Here is a 19,991-nt window from a genome sequence, read left to right as displayed (position 1 = left end):
TTTAAGGTAAAACATGGTGCACAAAACACCCCTTCCTTTGCATTTTTTATTTATTCTCGCTTCTTCATGGTGACATATGACTCTTCATGCATGTTCCTCAAATTTAAAAATCATTAATTTCACGTGATGACACTGTCACATTTAAACTGGCTAATGATGTACGGAATTGTTGATGATAATGCAGCAGAGTTGTTGATTAAAGACTTAAGTTGTATGTAAGTTTGGGAATTAAGTTCATATATGGAGATGTAAGTCACATGCTGTGTGTCACAGAATCTGTTTATTTTAGAATGAGAAAATGTTGTCTGTCCAATTAAGCCAGTTATAATTAAACACCGATTATATCAATTTGGTCTTTGCTTAATTAAATATGTTCTCTGCTATTATTAGCTATATTTGAATGTTGGACTTGCAGAGCTTTGGCTATCATTTAATGAGTGGCAGAGCAAGAAGACAACCCAGCTTACAAAACTAATAGTAGGATCACGCACACATTTGCCTCTTAATTTCCCCGACATAAAGGTGCTGAGGTTAAATCAGAACTTAGGGCCTTGTTCTTCTGGTTAAGTGCTAATCAGTCATTTCCAGATGAGCCACTGGAGGGAGCCCTTACCCAGCATTTTAAAATGGCTCAGGAGGAATAACATCTCATGGCAATAATCTTCACATTTTTGACAAGGGAGACAATTTGGGCTCTCCCTAATTATTATGTTGTTAGACTTGCTGGCCACTTATTACACCACGGAGTGCCACAAATAGTAAGATGATTGGCCTATTATTTTTCACGATTGGAGTGAATAAATCCAATACTTTGAATTCACAGCTCTTCAGAGTGAAGTTAGATCATCCAAAATGTTCATGTTCTCCCTGTGACCATGCCGATTTCCTCCAAATGCTCCAGTTTCCTCGCACACCCCAAAAAAAGTTTGCAGGTTAATTGGCCCTTATGTATCAGAAGTGGATAAGAAAGTGATGTTGCATAGAACTAGTTTAGATGAATGATCATTATCTCATGGACTCAGTGGGTCGAAGGGTCTGTTTCCATGCTGTATAACAAAACTAAACCTGAATTAGCAGGGAGGTCATTGGAAGATGATGTGTGCTAGTTGTTAGTCACAGTTCTGGGATCATTCTCTCTATATATTTACCTGTGCTGTGTGGTGAAGACTTTTGGGGTATATATTAATGTTCTGTTTTTGCTCAACACAGCTCCAATGTGAAGAATCCGACAAGTTCCAAGCATTTCAACCATGAACCGAGCACGGGTGCCAGGCGGCCAGGAGTAATGCCACTGCCAGTTCCTCGTGGCAGCACCAACCAACGGTCTTTCCTCAAGCCTTCCTACTCTTTAAGTTAACCCTTGGTTTTCGCCTGACTGTGCGCAATCCTTCACATTCCTGTGCAAAGAGCAAATGGATCGTGTGGGACTGGATCTATAAGGAAAATGGAATCCAACGCATTTTCTTGTTGGTTTAATTCAAGTTCCAAGTCTGCCAACCTGGACAAGATCTGATGAATTAAGCTGCTGTTTTGTTGAATCCAATCCATCTCATTTGATTAAAGACTATCCACTATGGCAAATTAAGGTAGTACCCTCTGAGTTATGCTGCTACATTGATCAGCAGTCAAAGCTACTTTTGCTTCAATACATTGGTGGCTGTGAAGACGTAACATTTAAAATCTAAGGTACTTTGCACCCGAAGAATACTTTTGCTTTGAGACCAGGGTGGAATTCCTGGACAATAAATCTCATGTTGTGTTCACTTAATGTCTGATCCCTAAAGCTGTTTTATTTAACTGGCCAGTTCCTCTAAACCACTGTGGAATTGCAATGTTGCTTAAATTTAACAGTTTAGGATGTTTGCTGTTTTTTAAATCTGTCTATAAAATCTGTATTCTTCATGATATGTGTCATATGTAAATTAAATTAATTCTATATTTTAATTCTTGAAGCTAGGTTACCAGGTTTGGAAATTGTATTTATGCTGTGAAATTCAATTGTTCAGTAATTTATTTTTGCCTGCCCCCTTTTTATTCATCCTTAATATTCTGTAGCCTCACTCACTTGAAAAGTGTCAGATTTTCATTCCTGACCAAGTTTTTTGAAGGTCACTCAGGTGGGAGATGGTATCTGTTTGGTTGTCGATCCCATTTTGCTTACCTTCTCCTTCTCTCTATGTGATTTCTGTGCATAATACTGCTGGTATAATGCTCATGTCCAAGTATAACTGATGTCATATTTAGACACAAAATGCTGGTGTAACTCAGCATGACGGGCAGCATCTCTGGATAGAAGGAATGGGCGACGTTTCGGGTCGAGACCTTCTTCAAACCTATCTAAAGAAAGGTCTCGACCTGAAATGTCACCCATATTTATTGGGTTCATATTGTACATTAATTATGCACAGAATCTTAAAGTAACTTAAACTACAAAATAAAGGGATCCTGGGCTGCCGAGTTTATTCTGAAGAACAAGAATATTTTTTGGACATTGTTTTATTGTCCACCTCTAGCTCTAGTAGCTAATTTCATGTATCCTCAATGTGTCAATCAAGTGTGTTGCCACAAGTTAAGTTTCAAAGGTCACAAAATGGATCTTTCCAGCTGAATTTTTGCATTCCATGAATACAAAGCTAGGGTTTCAGTTTTAACAGTTGTATTATGGTAAAACGTGAAACATTTACTTGAATTGTTATAGAATACGCATGGTCCAATAAAGGATTAGAAATTTTACTGGTCATATTTGAAAGGAATTTGCATTTACAGAAGAGTGAAACTAGACTTTATTGTGACTAACTATATAATTGTGTTTTGTCAGGCAGTTCCTTTAGAATGGTGTTGATTCAAAGAATCATTACAGCACTAAGGTCATTTGTCAACTTGGAGATGAGGACACTACTAATTTGAAGAGTAAGGTGACCGTTGGGTCTCTTGAAGCCTGGAAGTGATTTCTGATCCCTCAAGATGAATGTACTTGAGGGCATCTTTTTCTGAAACATTGAGATAGATTTGTTAAATGCTTGATTAACAGAGTAACTGTCTTCCTTGATGAGTAGTTAGTTCTTTGGGAAAATCTGCACCCACGGTATTTGCTGTGTCTCCCACAAGACAAATGTAATACACTTCCAGAGCTAATACTTAATTTTGTTTAGTCCATACTATAAAGCATAGTTTTGTTGGTGCTGCAAGATTTAATGAGTAACTAAAATACATCAGACGTTCATCTGTTTTTAATTTACGTTAATAAATTGATAATAATTATATTCATCTTAGTATTAATAGTTATAGCTTGCTCTGCCTTACAAGAGGTGCAATCTTCAGCACTGCTGGGGAATTTAGAGGCCATGTTGAGTAAGTACAGAATAAATTAGCCATAAATCCGATTTACAAGCAGAATGTAACGATCTCCATGACAGCAAAATTATGTGGGAAAAAGTCCGATGAAGAATGGTTGTTTGTTAAGAGAATAAAAAACCTAGAGTTGAGTTTCTTATGGTTTCAAATTCCTAGCAGTAAATATCACCATCAGCTTCTCCTAGACTACCCATACTGAAATAATGGTCAAGAAAGCACACCAATGCCTCTTAGATGGCTTGAGAAGTTTGGCATGTCCCCAACAACTCTCACCAACCTTTACACTAACCTGTTGAAATAATTTTATTGGGATGCATCACAGCTTGATTTGGGAAAAGCTCCATCCAAGACTGCAAGAAATTGCAGCGAATTGTGGACACATCTCACAAACAAACCTCCCTTCCATTGACTCCATTCATGTAGCCTCGGCAAGACATCAGTATAAGCAAGGACAGTCACACCATGGCCACTCCCATCAGGCAAAAGATGTAAAAGTGTGAAAACGCACACCTCCAGATTCAGAGGCAGTTTATTGCCATCTGTTATCAGGCAATTGAACTATCCCACCACAATAAGTGAGTTCGGTATTCCGAAATTACCCAGGGCTGTCGGTTAACCCGGCGGGACAGGCAGAGTTGAGCTGGAGTTAACACTTCTTCTCCGCGCTGGCTATAAGCTTGGGGCTGCCACTGCTCTGGGCCGCTGTCCCGTCAGTCCAGGGTCACCCCGAACATCTCCGGCCGCCCCCAGACAGGGATGGGACACTTGGGAGGGGACTGGGACGGTCCAGTTGCAATTTAACAGTGCTTGCAGTGCCGGAGACCCGGGTTCGATCCTGACTACAGATGAAATGCAGGTCTGTATACATGCAGCAGCTCAGCTGGATAGTGACCCATGACCTGGGCATACGCAGTTGAAATATCGAACTCGCTTATTAGAGAAGTGTTGAACTGCTGGTAGACACAAAATGCTGGAGTACCTCAGCGGGAAAGGCAGCATCTCTAGGGAGAAGGAATAGGTGACGTTTCGGGCCGAGACCCTTCTTCCGATCCAGATCCTGAACTGCTATCTACCTCATTTGAGACCCTCGGACTGTGTTTGATCGGACTTTGCTGGCTTTATCTTGCACTAAACGTCATTCCTTATCATGTGAATGGCCCGATTGTAATCATGAATTGTCTTTCCGCTGACTGGTTAGCACGCAACAAAAGCTTTTCGTTGTACTTCAGTACACGTGACTGTGCATCTAGGCTACACCAGTACATCAATGACCTCATGGACGTCCCTGGCCAGGACCTGCCCAGGACCTGCCCTGAAAGCAGTGGACAACCCTCAACCGCTTGAGGACAGGCATAGGACGACACTATGGGTTAGCGATGAAGTGGTGGGGCCTCGTGGACAGCGCCTCCTGCGTGTGTGGGGACCCAACACAGACAGTGGAGCACATAGTCACCAGTTGCCCCAAACACTGGCCACCAAATGGTGAACGAGGTCTGATTGACCTGGAGGATGGCACGTTGGCCTGGCTCGCCTCAACGGAGCTGATAGGACAGAAGAAGAAGTACACGTGACAATAAACTAAACTAGAGAGTTCAATAATCGAACCATGATGACTAGGTGCAGAGCAAAGATACCAGAGCCTTTGGTGCAGAGTGTTGTTGTTGTTGTTTCCGGCTATGCCGTCACCCTGCGCGCGTTGGAAGATGGCGGCTGTGAATACGCTCTATCAAAACAACTGGGGAAAATGGCGCGGAGATTCAACCGCCCGGGCGCGCGCTGGAGGGAGACAGACAGACAGACAGAGCGCGGGAGATGGGAGGAGGGCGGACTGTGGGCGGGGACGGAGACGGACTCCATGCCTGTTATACAATCTGCGCTTACATAAGGTCGCAGGGAAGGGCAAATATACTAAAGGCTCCTCTAGTGTCTTTCCTCCACTCCTGAGTTGGCCCGGGACTGATTCTCGCCGCTGTCCCGTCCCCCCCCCCCCGATACCAGATGAAGGCGGCCGGCACCAGGTTCTCTATCCGGCTGGAGAGCCTCAAGCGTCTGCCCGCGGTCGGCGCTCCCGAGGCAGCGGGCAATGAACGGCTGTCCAAGAGGCCCAGACGCCCGGTGCAGGATAACGCGAGTGGACGGCAGCTTGCGGCCCAGTCCGGGGCCACGGCGGCCGGCGACTCTGATGGCGATAGCACCGGGGATGAGCAGGTAGCGGTGAGGAGCTTGGGGGGTGTAAAATGTGAGGCGGGGGGTGAGGGGGATGTGAGTGTTTGGGTGTAGGACAGTGAGTCAGGGTACATTTGGGTGCCGTAGGTGGGTTGTGATTGGGGTGCATTTCGGTTCAGAGGAGGCTGGATAATGGTGGGTTCTGGTGTTGGAGCAGTTAGAGATAAGTTGCAGAGTGTTAGAGGCAAAAGACTGCATTGAAGGATGAGTACATTAAAATGAATGCAGTCATCTTTTCACTATATGATAATATCTGAAGCCTTCGAATTTTTCTTTTTCTTAACAGTTTAACCAGTCTGAGGAGTTGTCAGTCTACGAAAAAAAACGATTGAAAAACATTCAGGAAAATGCTGAGTTCTTTGCATCATTAAACATGCTGGAGGTAAGTCTACAGGAAGGAGATAGAGAACTTAATAACATGATGGACAACAACCTCTCCCTCAATGTCAGTAAGATGAAGGAGTTAGTTATAGGGTGGTTGCACGAAAGGTCACTGGGTCATAGGGCTCGATGCACCGAGCCGCTAAATCCAACTGGAAGACATCCGTCACTTGCGGTACATGTTATTAATGCTAGAAACGCGTACTTTCCTACCTGTTAAAACCCGCCAAAATGTTGAATTTTTGCGCTGAAAAAAATTGTGGGAGTCGGGGTAAGTGTGAGAGACATGTACCCAACTTTAGAATTCCAAACGTGAAGCGAAATGAAAGTATAGAGAAGCGAGAACTGAAGGGACTACAGCAGCTAAAGTGCTTGGTAAACATTGAAAATATTGGGAATTATCGCGTTTGCTCACTGCATTTCATCAAGTAAGGCATTATTTGTGTTTTTTCTTGATTCCTTTGGTATCTAAAAATTCTCAGAAGTGATAAATCTGGCTGTAAATGTTTCTTCAGATGCGTTTTCATTTTGTATGTAAAAACCCACGAGAACCATGGGCGATTTAAAAAAAATTACAGCCAGATTTATCACTTCTCAAACTTTTTAGATGCCAAAGGAATCAAGAAAAAACACAAATAATGCCTTACTGTTGATGAAATGCAGTGAGCAGACGGCCAATGTTCGCCAAGCACTCTGGCTGTTGTTGTCCCTTCAGCTCTTGTTTTTATCTACCGTCATCTCTCCTCACTTTTGGAATTCTAAAGTAGGCTAAATGTCTCACACGCTCATCCAGATTTCCATAATTATTTCATAATTCAGCGCAAAAATTGACCATTTCAGCGGGTTTTAACGGGCCCGCTACGCTGGAAACAATGGTAAGTGCCTACCTGCAGTACATCGCGTGTAATCCATTTGGAGTAGTCTAGCAACAGTACGGGTCATGGGTCGTGACCCGACTGCCGTGAAACCTCCCTATTGACTTCAGGAAGCCTGGTGTATTACCTGCCCCGATCAGCATCATCAAAGGTGCCAAAATGGTTGCAAGTTTCAAGTTCTGTGGTGTTAATAGTACCAAGAATTGGTCAGGGAGGGATATGGACCAAATGCATGCAGGTGGGACTAATGTAGCTGGGACATACATTGGTCCTCGTGGGGCTGAACCACATTAATGTGACATCAAAGAAGGCACACCAATGCCTATACTTCCTTGGGAGACAGGAAGTTTGGCATGTCTCCAATGAGTCTTACAGATACACTGTACGAAGCAAACCGTAAGGCTGCATCACAATTTGCATTTGGGAATAGATCTGCCAAAGAGCATGAGAAATTACAGTTGTAGATGTAACCCACTCCATCACACAGGCTTTCCACTATTGACTCCATCTACGCTTGACGCTGCCCTGGAAAAGCAGGCAACATAATCAAGGGTTTGTCACGCGTCTGGGTCATTCGTCTTTCTCCCTGCTCCCGTGTGGCTGAAGGTACAGAAGCTTGAAAGTGCACACCACTGGACTCAGGAATAACTTGTTTCCCTTTGTTATCAGGCTTCTAAAAGGTATTTCTATGAGCTGGGGTACAGTCCGATTCACATCTACCCCATTGTGGACATTGGACTTTGTCTCTGGAACTGATGTGCTACAGTGCTGAGAACTCTGTCATCCCCTTCCCTCTGCCTATTGTACTTGAGTTTGACATTGTATTTATGTATACTATCTGATAGGACAGCATGCAAAACAGCGCTTTTCACTGTACCTCAGTACATGGGGCAATAATAAGCCCAATTACCAACAGTGTTAAATTATTTAAACTCAAGGCATTTGTTAGAATGAACATTTGAAATTCATGCTTACAAATAAAAACTATAATTGGGTAAACAGTTGCCTTCCTGAAATTAGATGTGGTAGGCATGGGCAGATTATTTAACTGCTCGTGATGTGGACAGCATTTATTTACCATGGGCATTCTGTAGCAATTGTGGGAGTCTGCTGAGACTCAATCACCGTGATGGCTCTGGGGTCCAGCTGCTTAGGGGACATAAGTGAATCGGTGTCTTTTTGAGGTTTCCTGGTTACTCCGATGTTTTTGAAGTCCAGATTTATTTAATTATTTGAGTTTAAATTGCCCGTTTGATGGGTCGAATTCTGGTTTCTGAACTCCAGCGGCTTGTCATACTATAGTCCAATTGTCTGAGGTTGTTTTCCTCGGAGCAATGAATGTTTATAGCAGGTTCTTTCAATCCTGAAAGATTGTGGGGATAGATCGGTTTTGAATGGCTAATAAATCAAAGACCAACAGATATCGGCTTAAGGTACTTGGAAAAGATACCAGAGGCAGTTACATGAAGCATATTTATTAATGCATCAGAAAGGGCACTAAAGATTTGGTGTTAACTGTCAAAAAGGATTTGTATGAAAATTTGAAGATAAAATCTTTGCAGCTTAGTTGACAAACATACAATAGTGATATAGGACACCAGGTCCTACTACGGTAAACTCACGAGCTACTACGGTATGACTACGTGTTAAAAAGTATCAAATTTTTACATCCCGAGTATATTGTACTCGTGGACATTTTTCAACATGTTGAAAAATCTTCACGAGTTACCACATTTCCCGAGTACCTGCCGTTAGTGCTAAGAGACATCCCGAGCTCCGACGTACCAGCTACGTTCATTCTACGTGCTTACCACGAATTTTGATTTTTTTTTAACTCGGGAGAACTCTTAGGTGAACTCGCACAGTGGGACAGGGCTTTAAGGATCAATGTGGAGCCACAAGAAACGGGTGAAGTCTTCAATGAACACTGCTCAGCTGTATTTATTGTGGGAAAGGACATAAAAGCTTGTGAGTTCAAGGGAGGAAACTGGTATCGCTGGGTTCTTTACAAAGGAGGAGGTGATAGAGGTCTTGAAACTCATAGACAATACAGAAAAAAATCCCAAGAATGTTGCCTGTTTATACAGCGATATGTACAGGAAAGGTTTAGAGATCTATGGTCAAATGGGACTAGCACAGTATGGCAACTTGGTCGGCATGAACAAGATAGGCCAATGGGTTGTTTCTGTTCTGTCTAGTTCCATGATTCTATGGCAGTATGCAAAGACCAAGAGTAGTTTTGGATGAATCCACCAAGATCCAGCACAGGCATGGATAAGCCACATGATGAATAATTCAGTATAATAAAATAAATTGCTCAGAACAAGAGAATTCTAGGTACTTGGTACTTGACAGTGCTGTCCATGACTACAAGGTGTAGCTTCAACACTGCAGTGCCATTGGGTGTAACGAGCACAGGGTTGTGTCTGTTGAGACTAATGCTCAGCCTAATGTGGCCTGGAGTCGATTGTATATGGGGAAAATAGAAGTGTCTTAAATTCCAAATATCTATACTGTTGTTTTTACCAATTTTTGGTGCTGTCCTTTCGTCCATTCTGTTCAGAACCAAGGCTCATTCACTTGTAGGAATTTGAAAATATGATCTACTGACCTGTGGAATTTCTCTTGTCTTACAGACGGCTAAAATGCTTTGGGAAGTTAGTGGAAAAGGACCTAGGAGACAGAATACACCCAAAAGGTATGAATCTGCAGTAACCAAAGACTGAAAAAGGGTCTTGACCCGAAATGCCACCTATTCCTTTTCTCCAGAGATACTGCATGATCCGTTGAGTTACTTAAGCTTTTTGTGTCTATCTTCGGTAACCAAAGAGGATGTGGAACGACTTGATTTCGGTATTTTTCAACACTTGATTACTTGTGGGTCAGGTCGCATGACTTGTTCTCTGTATATATATATTTTTAAACATTGATAACACAACTTCATGAACAACTCTCGTTGCTATTCCACCTTTATTGTAAAACTGGACAAAGCAGTTATTGAAAAGTAAATAAGGGATGAACTTTAAGTTTCATTTTTAGTTACAGTGTAATGCAGTTGCGGCATAATAATGAACTTCATCCTTTTCGGATGTTTAGAGAGAAGGTTAAAGACTCCGGAGAGCAACGCATAGTTCGCCGGTCACAGCGGCTACTGATGCTGAAATCTACCGACTCCCCAGAACCAGAATTACTGATAAAAACGTCAGAGGAGCAGGTATGTATCACTTCCACATATCTCAGACTGGGATTTGTCCCATCTTAGCCGTTCAATTTTTCTGCTGTGTTACCAAGTTTAGATGGAAGGGGAAAGGTTGATAGCACGAGGTATCAGATTGCAGACCAGGTAGATGGAGCGTGGAGATCGTTCAGCTATGTGTTCAACCAGTGTATTTATCCAGGGCCTCACTTAAGTACACTACAATTGATATTATAGATAGTGCAGTTCTCTCTGCTCCAACGACTCTCTGTTCAATCCTGATCCCTGCACATTCTCCCTGTGACTGCATGGGTTTCCCCAAGGTGCTCCAATTACCATCCGTATACCAAAGATGTAACAAGTTAGTTGGCCACTATTTTCTCCATTGTAGGTGGGTGATGGGAGAATTGTGTTGGAAGGGTATATCAATGGACATTTGTGAGAAAATTGATTGGAGTAAAATGAGTGCAGTAATGGGATTGCTTAGACGGTCGGCATATTCTTCAAGCCATTGCTCCTATGCCGAAGTGAAGTATGAATACTTCAGTGTGATGCTTCTGGTTTGGAGTTCCTACTTTTCTTCCCATGTCTCCCCCTCATACGTTTCCTTTGCCAAGATACAGCAAAACCCTTGTTTTGTGTGCTGTCCAGTCAAATCATATACGTGTAAAAGAGAAAATAAGCAGGGTGCAGGATATAATACAACAGCAGAGACACTGCAGGTTAAAAACAAAATGCAAGGGTCCACTTCTGCTATTGCTGACCTTTTCCAACACCTATCAGAAAAGCTTTTTTTCAGTCCTCGAGAGCCCGCACAACATCCTCAGCCAAGCCCAGAGGGCATTTCCGTTTTCACTGCTGACAACCTGCAGGACAGGTTATACTACACTTTACAATGTACTGAATAGTAGACCATGGCCTTCATTGACATGACTTTTGAGTTTGACTGCCTATATGTGCTTGATGAATTGAAGCTAAATTTTGAGTAAGATAGCAGTTTATTATGTAACTATTTAAATCAAACATTCAAGTAGATATAGGAAGGAAAGTGATATTGCTGGTGTTGAATGTTACTTTCCGTTTGCCTCAGTTCTCTGGACCTCTTACAATGGTCGCTATTGAAGAAAAGGACAGCAAAAAAACTGAGGATCTGATGAAGACGTGGCTGGAGATTAGTCAGGTATTCCATTAATACATGTTCTGGGAAGTTCGATTTAGAAACATAGAAAAATTGGTGTAGGCAGGAGTAGGCCATTCGGCTCTTTGAGCCAGCACAGCCATTCAATATAATCATAGCTGATCATCTAAAATCAGTACCCCATTCCTGCTTTTTCCTCATATCCATTGATTCCTTTAGCCTTAAGAACTAAATCTAACTCTCTTGAAAACATCCAGTGACTTGGCCTCCACTGCCTTCTGTGGCAGAGAATTCCACATATTCACAACTCTGAGCGAAGAAGTTTTTCCTCATCTCAGTCGTAAATGGTCTACCCCTTATTCTTAAACTTTGACCCCTGGTTCTCGATTCCTCCAACATCTGGAACATTTTTCCTGCATCTAGCTTCTCCAATCCTTTAAGAATTTTATATTTCTATAAGATCGCCTCTCATCCTTCTAAATTCAAGTGAATACAAACCAGTCGACCCATTCTTTCATCATATGCCAGTCCTGCCATCCCAGGAATTAAACTGGTGAACCCACGCTGCACTCCCTCAATAGTAATAATGTCCTTCCTCAAATTAGGAGACCAAAATTGCACACAATACTCCAGCTGCAGTCTCACCTGAGCCCTGTACAACTGCAGTAGAACCTCCTTGCTCCTAAACTCAAATCCTCTCGCAATGAAGGCGAACATGCCATCAGCTTCCTTCACTGCCTGCTGTACCTGCATGCTTATTTTCAGTGACTGATGTACTATTTTGACACCATTCAGATAATAATCCGCATTCCTGTTCTTTCTGGTAAAAGCTTTGTATAGTCAAGCAATAATCTGAAATGTAAAGATACATGTGTGTGCAATATAAAGGCAAAAGCCGTGATACAGCCATGAGTTGAATGGGGGATCTTGTGATTAGCCATCATTTTTAAACGTGTGCCTTTACGTACCCTTTCTCCCATGATCTCTGCCACCAACAGATCTGTTTTATGTTTGCGTTATAGTGTAAATATAGATGAGTTAAGCTACGGTATTTAAAAAGTGTTTTTTAATCAGTGACTTAACACTTCCAACTCTGACACTTAGGGCAAATCTCGGGTTAAAACAAAACAACCAAAAGAGTTAAAGACGTAAGTTCTTTTAATAGTTGGTCAATTTTAAATAATAGCTATTTCTATTTTTAGTAGCTTTTTGACAAACTGTTCCTTCATTATTTGTTTGAGCAGCTACAAGTCCAGTTTGAAAAGGATGACGATCCAAGAAAGCTTTGTTGCAAAAGTAACACCAAAACGAGTGTGCGCACTGGCTATTCATCCGTCTGAGCAGAGGTTCCTGGTGGCTGCAGGAAGCACTTATGGATATATTGGAATTTGGGATCTGGTCAGTGAGTGCTTAGTTTTTGCTGTTCATGTTAAAGAAGGAAAGGCATTTTTACTGTGGTTGGAAGTTCACAAACACTTGAAAGGCAGATAAATGCTGCTGCTGCTGCTCTAATTCACCCACATTATGTCAAATGGCAGAATGACATCTGACAAATGGCATATCACCATACACTTGGGTTGAAGAATTTAAATTTAGCCAGGATAATGGGGATAATTTCCCTACATACAAAACCCTAAGACATTGTTTTGATGAAAAGCAGTCAAGAATTCTACTGTCCTAGTTGATATTTGTCCATTGATCAGTGTCACTCAAATAAGTGACACATTGCTGTGACAAGGATCTTCCTGTGTAGGAGTTGCAACTGAATTTCCATGTTGCAGCAGTAAGTGGCGCTGTGGCACAGCAGTATAGTTGCTGCCTTGAAGCACTAGAGACCCGGGTTCGATCCTGACTACATGCGCTGCCTGTGTGTAGTTTGTACGTTCTCCCCCCCCCCCCCCCCCCCCCGACCTCCATGATTTTCTCTGGGATCTCCAGTTTCCTCCCACATTCCCAAGAAGTACAGATTTGCAGGTTAATTGACTTGGTATGATTTTAAATTGTCCCTCGTGTGTGTAGGATAGTATACATGTGTGGGATCGCTGGTCGGCACGGACTTAGTGGGCCGAAGGGACTGTTTCCGTACTGTGTCACTAAACTAAATAGCTATGTGTTGTGGAATGATCAAAGCGGTGATAATGCTGTCAGAATATTTGGCTTTTTGACTTTACGATCCAGTTCTTATTGGATGTTTTTGCTGTCTTTTCATTTTTGCAGAGTTCTCGGGTCAATGATGTAGTTGCTGTTGGTCAGTTCAAACCTCACTGTAGTTCGATTAACTGCTTACACTTTTCTCCTGCTAACTCTGCTGAGATCCTATCAGTGAGCAATGATGGGACCATTCGCTGTGGAAATGTTGCTGCTGCAGTCTTCGATGAGGTAAAATACATCAAAGTCCTTTGAGCGCTTACTCATAAAGCCCAAATCTCCTGCATAAAGAAAGACAGGCTGTGGTTATTTGACAAGAATTGCCAACTTTAGGTTCCTATGGCTTTGGTTGCTTTTAGCACAGAAAGAAAAGAGCAGGAGTTCTGAAATGTAAGCAATAATATTCAGTACGTCTGCAGAGTAATAGATAGAATGAATGCTTCCAGACCATTACTGTGAAAACCACAGAAATAGGAGGTTTTAGACTAGTACATACGGAATTAGACATACGGAATTAGAAGTGTGGATGTTCAGTAAGGATAACAAGATTGAGTGATTGGTTGGGGGGGTTGGGGGGGGGGGGGGGGGGGGAGAGGAGGCTGAAAGTGTTGAATAAGAAAAGATGGTGCTGGTGCAAGGTATGGTAATGGGAAGAATCGAGAATGATCTAGTGGAAATATAAGTGAGGATGAGGGAGGCCTTTTCTGAAATGATTGAATGCCATTTTGAGCCCAGAAGATTGTAATTTGCCTGGTTGGAAGATTCGGTCTGTTTTTCAGGCTCGCATTGACAATTATTGAGGAAGTAAGGGAGGCTGAGAAAAGAGGGAGAATTAAAGTGGCAAGTGACAGGACAACTGAGGACCTGTCTGTAATTGATGGAGATATTCTGCAAAAACAGTTAACTCCAGAAGGTTAAATCACATGGGGTCCAGGGAGAGCTAGCCGACTGTTGTTCAGTTTTGGTTGCCCCATTATAGGAAAGATGTTGACCTGGAGTACAGAATATAGTGTTGCAGGGTTATGGCATTACAGCCACCGAGAAAGTGCCAATTAAAAAAAAAAAATGCAAAGGCTACAATGAGGTACGTTGAGAGATCAGGAGGTCAGGTCTGAACGCTGCCATTCCAAATGAAACATATTATCATACCAGGAAGCATCGGCTGGTGAGAACTGCCACAGTTGGGAAAGGACGGGCAGGTGTACAGCAAAGCTTGTATTAACTAACTAAATCATGCCATTTAAATTCATTTCATACGTTTTTTAAAAAGCTAAATGGAAATAAACTCAAGCTTGGAAAAGCAATCATTCATACTCCAAGAGGACATTTTGTTTGCATTGCCCCCATGTAATGAATATATTCTCTCTTAAATATATCAAGTTGTTGGTATTGGTATGTTATTGTCATAATGCCACGATGCAGTGAAAAACTTTGTGCGCAACCCAGTCGTGAGTACAATCAAGCCATACAAAAGTACAATAGATAGTGCAAAGAGAAAAATAATCGGTGTGCAGAATATAGTGCTACAGAATAAGTGTTACAGTTACTCAGTACATGTAGCAATAATATTAACCAAGCTAAGCCTCTTGACCTGGGATTCTGCATTAATTTGTGCCATGAGGCCCAATGATGGATGAGTTTGTTTCCATGCCCACCATGTTCTTCTTTTATAAAAGGTAATTTTTCCAAATAAATTTCAAGTTGAGAAAATTTGCTGCCTAATTTATTTTTGCGTAAAGCGACTTTGCCTTTGATATTTCCGTAGGTGTATGTATCCAAAGATTGGAATACCTCTTCTTTTGACTTCTTGTCTGAGGATGGGTCCACCTTGCTTGTCAGTCACTGGGATGGAAATGTGGCTATAGTGGATAGACGAACCCAAAGGTGAATGTCAGTTATGTGCTTAGTCTCGCTTTTCATTGACTTTTGGTGGTTGTAGTTGCTCTCAACTTTTTACCACTTCTTGTTCACTTCTCATTTCTCCTCAAAGCCTTGACTTCTATTTGCTCTTGGGTTGTGGGAAAGCTTTGCCAGTAGTGTTCAGATGCCAGTGCTTTCTTTTGAACTGCTCCAGTCCAATTGCTCCATTTTGTTTAATGCTGCACAAGGTCCAGCAATAAAGGCTACTACAGCTATGTGAGCACAGTTTACAATGTAGGCCAACGTGAAAAACAGTCACGTCAGTATCCTTTCATTTATGTTGACCTTGGCTGCAAATTCTGTTTTCATGTCTCGTAGGGAATGATGCATGCTCTGAATAAATCACTGGTGTTAAATGGTGTGCTGGGATTTTGGTGCTTTGGACATTAAATTTTTGGATTAGTCTACAAAAACAGCTTGAAATTGTGTAGCTCAGTGCAATATATTATCTCCTAAACCTGTTGCATTGGAGCATCGTCAGATAGAATTTGATACTGCGCCATATATAGTCTGCATTTTCGTTGTCAAAGAGAAAGGAGCATCAAAAAGGAGGAGAGAGTGCGGTGGTCTGCAGTTTCACTGAACTCTGAATTCTACTGAGTAGATAGGTAACCATGCTGAGTCTAGAATGAACAATGGTAGGGAATACTTAGCACCAGGCAGATTTGACACACAGCAGATGGGAAGTGTAGGAAGGTTGTGCTTAATTCCAGGTGAACAATTTGAACTTTTGTAGGTACTGATTACTCTCAAACTGACAGTACTTTTTTTTTTGCTTTTCTGCAGCAATTCAGGAGAACTGAATGCACACCTGGGCCTGAACTATTTACGAATGGTCAGTGTTCACCCATTGGATCGGCATTACTTTGCAACTGCTGCAGCACAGTGAGTACCTTTGATAGAAGAGGTTACTGGTGTGGATGATTTTTCTGCATGCTGTATTACCAGCACAATCCTGCAAAATGAATTGTTTAACTGATTCAATTGTAATTTGTTTTAAAAAGAACTTTTCTATAATTCCCAATAAACACCTAATGTGCTGGAATTCAAGTTCATGCTTTGATTTGTGAGGAAAATCTCCATGTTTGTTACTGATCCACCAAGTGGGATTTAATTTGAAGGTAGCACCAGAATAGAAATTCCAGTCACAGTTCACAAATATTTTAAAGATACAATTTGGTTATGCCTCAAAATAACAGACCCAGGAATATGGCATGAATTACCTAAATATTACTCAAGATTTTGGATCTGACTTTTAAGACAAGACTACTCATCTTGAGAATTCAAGAGACACATTATCACACAAGGGATCCTGTAAATTTGATCTCTTTTACCCCTGACTCCAACCACATTCCCTCTCGGATAGGTGTAATGGGTCTTGGTGTGAATTGAAAATATCAAAATTAGAGAATGCTGTGTTTATGTTTGATAAGAGTCTTATCAATGTAGAGAAAATAATCTTTAGTGGAGTTCCCATTCAGCTGTGCTTTTTAATTGAATAGCTCTGTCCTGTTCCGACATTCATAATGCCACAATTTTGAATTTGTGGCCCCATATGCCAAATGTAAGAACATTTACCTAGCTGCTTTTCGTTTTGCCAGGTGTGCAACTATTTATGATATCCGAAATCTAAAAAGATCATCAGCAAAAGCTGTGGCGCACATGAACCCCCACTCCAGACGTGTAAACTCGGCCTACTTTTCACCGGTTACTGGTAACAGTGTGGTGACCACCAGCATGGATGACATGATCAGGTAAAAAGCTTCACATCGTATATGAGTGCGACAGAAGTTAAAATGTGCATCTAGGAGACCATTTAAAATGTTACATCTGCTAAAGTTTGTATCTTCTCATTTGAGAAATTTCATGTTATCATCCTGTCCCAGTGGATCAGTTCTAGCTTTGAAATTTCCAGCATTCTGTTATTTTGCTCTGGTTTATGAGAGTGTCATCCAGAACCACCAGTATATTTCCATTAACTCCCAACCTCACACCGAAACGCCAATTTTAATTTCTTCTTATTTTTATTTCTTTAAGTTGTTTTGCGATTAATTTGACTGGCTTTGTGGCCTTTGACCTTCAGTCATTCCAATTTAAATGGCGGTTTTACGATCCATGCAGCCTGGGAGCAGGGTCTCGCTGGCCTTCAGAGCCATTCTGGGGCTGTGGCCTGCACCATGATGTCCCTGAGACAGGTGACCGAGCAGTGTCCCTGCGAGAGGACGGTTTCTGCCCACTGATCCCCAGATGTTGTGATGGAGTGTGGCGATCTGTTCTTTAAATCGGGAAGTTGAATGATTTGCGTGTAAAATGAATATTATACGTTAAGATACTGAACAGCACAGGGTCAAATCTTGATAAATTAATTAAATGATTTGTTGCAGAGTATTTGATACAAATTCCATCATTCCTGAGATTCCTTGTGTGGCATCAATAACGTAAGTAAAATTAATCCTGTCGTTCAGTTCTACGGCTTAAGCAGTCCATGTCTACAATCTCTCCAGTCCTTCTGAACTCTCCGCGGTCCTGGAATTCTGCACCCTGTGTAATGTAAATGCTGCACAAGTTGCAGCCGTGTTCGGCTGTCGAGGTTCCACATCTCCCACTTTACCCTTCTCATAGAATCGGACAGCATGGAAACAGGCCATTGGGACTAACTTGTCCACACTAACCGGTGAGCACCCCACCATATTGATTGCATTACCTCGCACTTTGTCCATAGCCCTCAATGTCTAAGCAATTGACATGTTCATCTGCACAATTAAATACTATAAAAGACCCAGCTTCAACAACTCTCCACCAGTGTATTCCAGGTACGTCTCTCTCTAGGTGAAGATGAATCTCCCCCCCTCCCCCTGCTACTTTTAAACCTCTCCCACCCCCCTGCTACTTTTAAACCTCTTCTCTCCTCCCTGCCCCACCTTGCCCTAAACTTGCCTGCTATTACACAAATCTGATATAGGAAAATGTTTCTTTGGTCTATCCTATCATTGCCCCGTATAATTTAAATTGCCTCTTAACCACCTCTGCCCCATGGCTTTTACAGTCTTAACTTAAAAATGGCTGCACTATAGTTGTCAAGTCTGGAGTTGCCGTAGGAAAGAAATGTGACTAATTGTGGAGGAACAGGGAGAAGAGAGACAAAACAAGGAACAATTCTCCTGGGAATCTAGTGTGGTCAAGGTGGATGATCAGTAGATAACTGAATAAAGGGACTGGATTATAGGGGGGCTGCAACTCCTTTGTAGGTTGTGATACCTCCTTCCAAGTGCAGATTGATGGGGTGGGAACCATAGCTCTGTCTGCCCAGCTTACAAAAAGAACAGAAAAGCATACCCACAGGGTCCCACCTGTGGAAATTGGAGCAGACATCCAGACCTGATGGTGAAGGGATATGTTTTTTTTTGGATCCTGTTCAATGTGGGTGCTTTTTCACCATGTGCAAATTAGCTAGAACACAGTAAGCAGAATAAGCTATATAATCAAAGGAGGAGGGAGTGAAATGATCAGAGGATAATAGAAAGGAGTATTAACATCAGGCCGGTTACTGTTGTGTAAATGTTTAAAACTAGATCAATAACGTCTATTTTTGTTTTAAACAGTCATAACAACGACACTGGACGTTGGCTTACCAAATTCCAAGCCGTGTGGGATCCTAAAAAGGAAGATTGCTTTGTAGTGGGGAGTATGGTCAGGCCCAGGCAGATTGATGTGTTCCACAGTACAGGAATCAAGGTTCATGAATTCAAGCATGCTGAATGGCTGGGGTCTGTGTGCTCCATTAATGTCATGCACCCAACCAAAAATGTCTTGGTTGGTGGAAACTCGAGTGGCCGACTTCATGTGTTCATGGACAATGGATTAAGTGGATAGATGGTGGCATCCACACAAAATAGAGGGCCACCTCTATCATTGTAGAGACAGCAGGAATCTTGACATGTCAAATGCTGTGATGATATTTATGTGGGAGTTTGGTATTTAGTGTGGGGAGAAAAAATAGCTCAAATATATCAATAAAAATACCAGCAAAGTCCTTCAACCATTCCCCGCTCTCCTTGCCGTTTCCTCCCCACACGTTAAAACACTGCCACTTTATACCATATTCACCATTCCAAAAGCAGTAATTTTGTATTAGGTTAGCTGAGTATTTGTGGTGCCAAATTTTATATGTGTACATAAAATGTAAGTGATCAACAGGATACAAACAGATTTGACACCATCATTCTGGAATGGGGTTTTTTCTGCAGACTGCCCTCTGTAGAAAGTCAATTAGAATATTTTCTTGAAGGTTAAAATGTTGCTTTTCACAGTAGACATTGCAAACTAGAATGTGTGGAGCGCTGCAAAGTATTCTTGTTGTGATATGTTTTAAGTAGTGTCTGTCCTGCTTTGACATTTCTGATGTTTCAGGAGTTTTAAAATAAGGTTGAAATAAATTGCACTTTTTAAAATTTTAAATCTTGTGCCTGACTGCCTGCTGCTGCGCATGGTAATTTATCTTTGAGATGTGGTGAGTGATTCCTGAGAAAAGGATTAAAAGTTTAAGAATTCTGATTAAAAAAAAATAATAATATGGGAATAAGAAGTATATATCTGTTAAAGAGATTATGAAACTGATATTTTAAGAATCCATTTTCTCATTCAAATGGAACGCCACTGTCCTTCAAGGACCAAACCTCACTGCATTTCTCCAGTCTGGGTCAGTATACGACTTTGTCGTATATCAACCTATAGCTTGCTGCTGACGGGGAAA

The 19,991-nt window shown here is 41.7% G+C and overlaps 2 protein-coding genes across 2 annotated transcripts in view; both read left to right on the top strand.

Annotated features, from left to right (window-relative positions):
* Window positions 1-2,731, top strand: part of blm (BLM RecQ like helicase) — a 41,639-nt gene extending 38,908 nt beyond the window's left edge. The window contains exon 22 of the mRNA XM_033050276.1: window positions 1,210-2,731. Coding sequence (XP_032906167.1) covers window positions 1,210-1,357 — 148 coding nt within the window. The 3' untranslated portion in view covers window positions 1,358-2,731. The remainder of the gene's footprint in view (window positions 1-1,209) is intronic.
* Window positions 2,732-5,078: 2,347 nt separating this feature from the next.
* wdr76 (WD repeat domain 76) lies at window positions 5,079-19,696 on the top strand. Its single transcript, XM_033050100.1, has 14 exons — window positions 5,079-5,568; window positions 5,867-5,962; window positions 9,473-9,534; window positions 9,933-10,097; window positions 10,128-10,179; window positions 11,123-11,212; window positions 12,275-12,318; window positions 12,415-12,568; window positions 13,388-13,549; window positions 15,084-15,202; window positions 16,025-16,123; window positions 16,840-16,992; window positions 17,623-17,676; window positions 18,841-19,696. The coding sequence occupies exons 1-14, from the start codon at window positions 5,353-5,355 to the stop codon at window positions 19,109-19,111; spliced, it is 1,737 nt and encodes a 578-aa protein (XP_032905991.1). The 5' UTR covers window positions 5,079-5,352; the 3' UTR covers window positions 19,112-19,696.
* Window positions 19,697-19,991: the final 295 nt, after the last annotated feature.

This window comes from Amblyraja radiata, chromosome 34, assembly GCF_010909765.2.
Source record: "Amblyraja radiata isolate CabotCenter1 chromosome 34, sAmbRad1.1.pri, whole genome shotgun sequence".
Classification (NCBI taxonomy): domain Eukaryota; kingdom Metazoa; phylum Chordata; class Chondrichthyes; order Rajiformes; family Rajidae; genus Amblyraja; species Amblyraja radiata.
Note: the sequence above shows the minus strand (reverse complement) of the source record. Positions and strands in the feature narration are given on the sequence as shown.

Coding starts and splice junctions, on each gene's coding strand:
- wdr76 (XM_033050100.1), top strand. CDS start 5,353: ATGAAGGCGGCCGGCACCAGGTTCTCTATCCGGCTGGAGAGCCTCAAG. Junction 12,569..13,387: donor ATATTGGAATTTGGGATCTG/GTCAGTGAGTGC, acceptor TCATTTTTGCAG/AGTTCTCGGGTCAATGATGT. Junction 16,124..16,839: donor TTTGCAACTGCTGCAGCACA/GTGAGTACCTTT, acceptor TCGTTTTGCCAG/GTGTGCAACTATTTATGATA.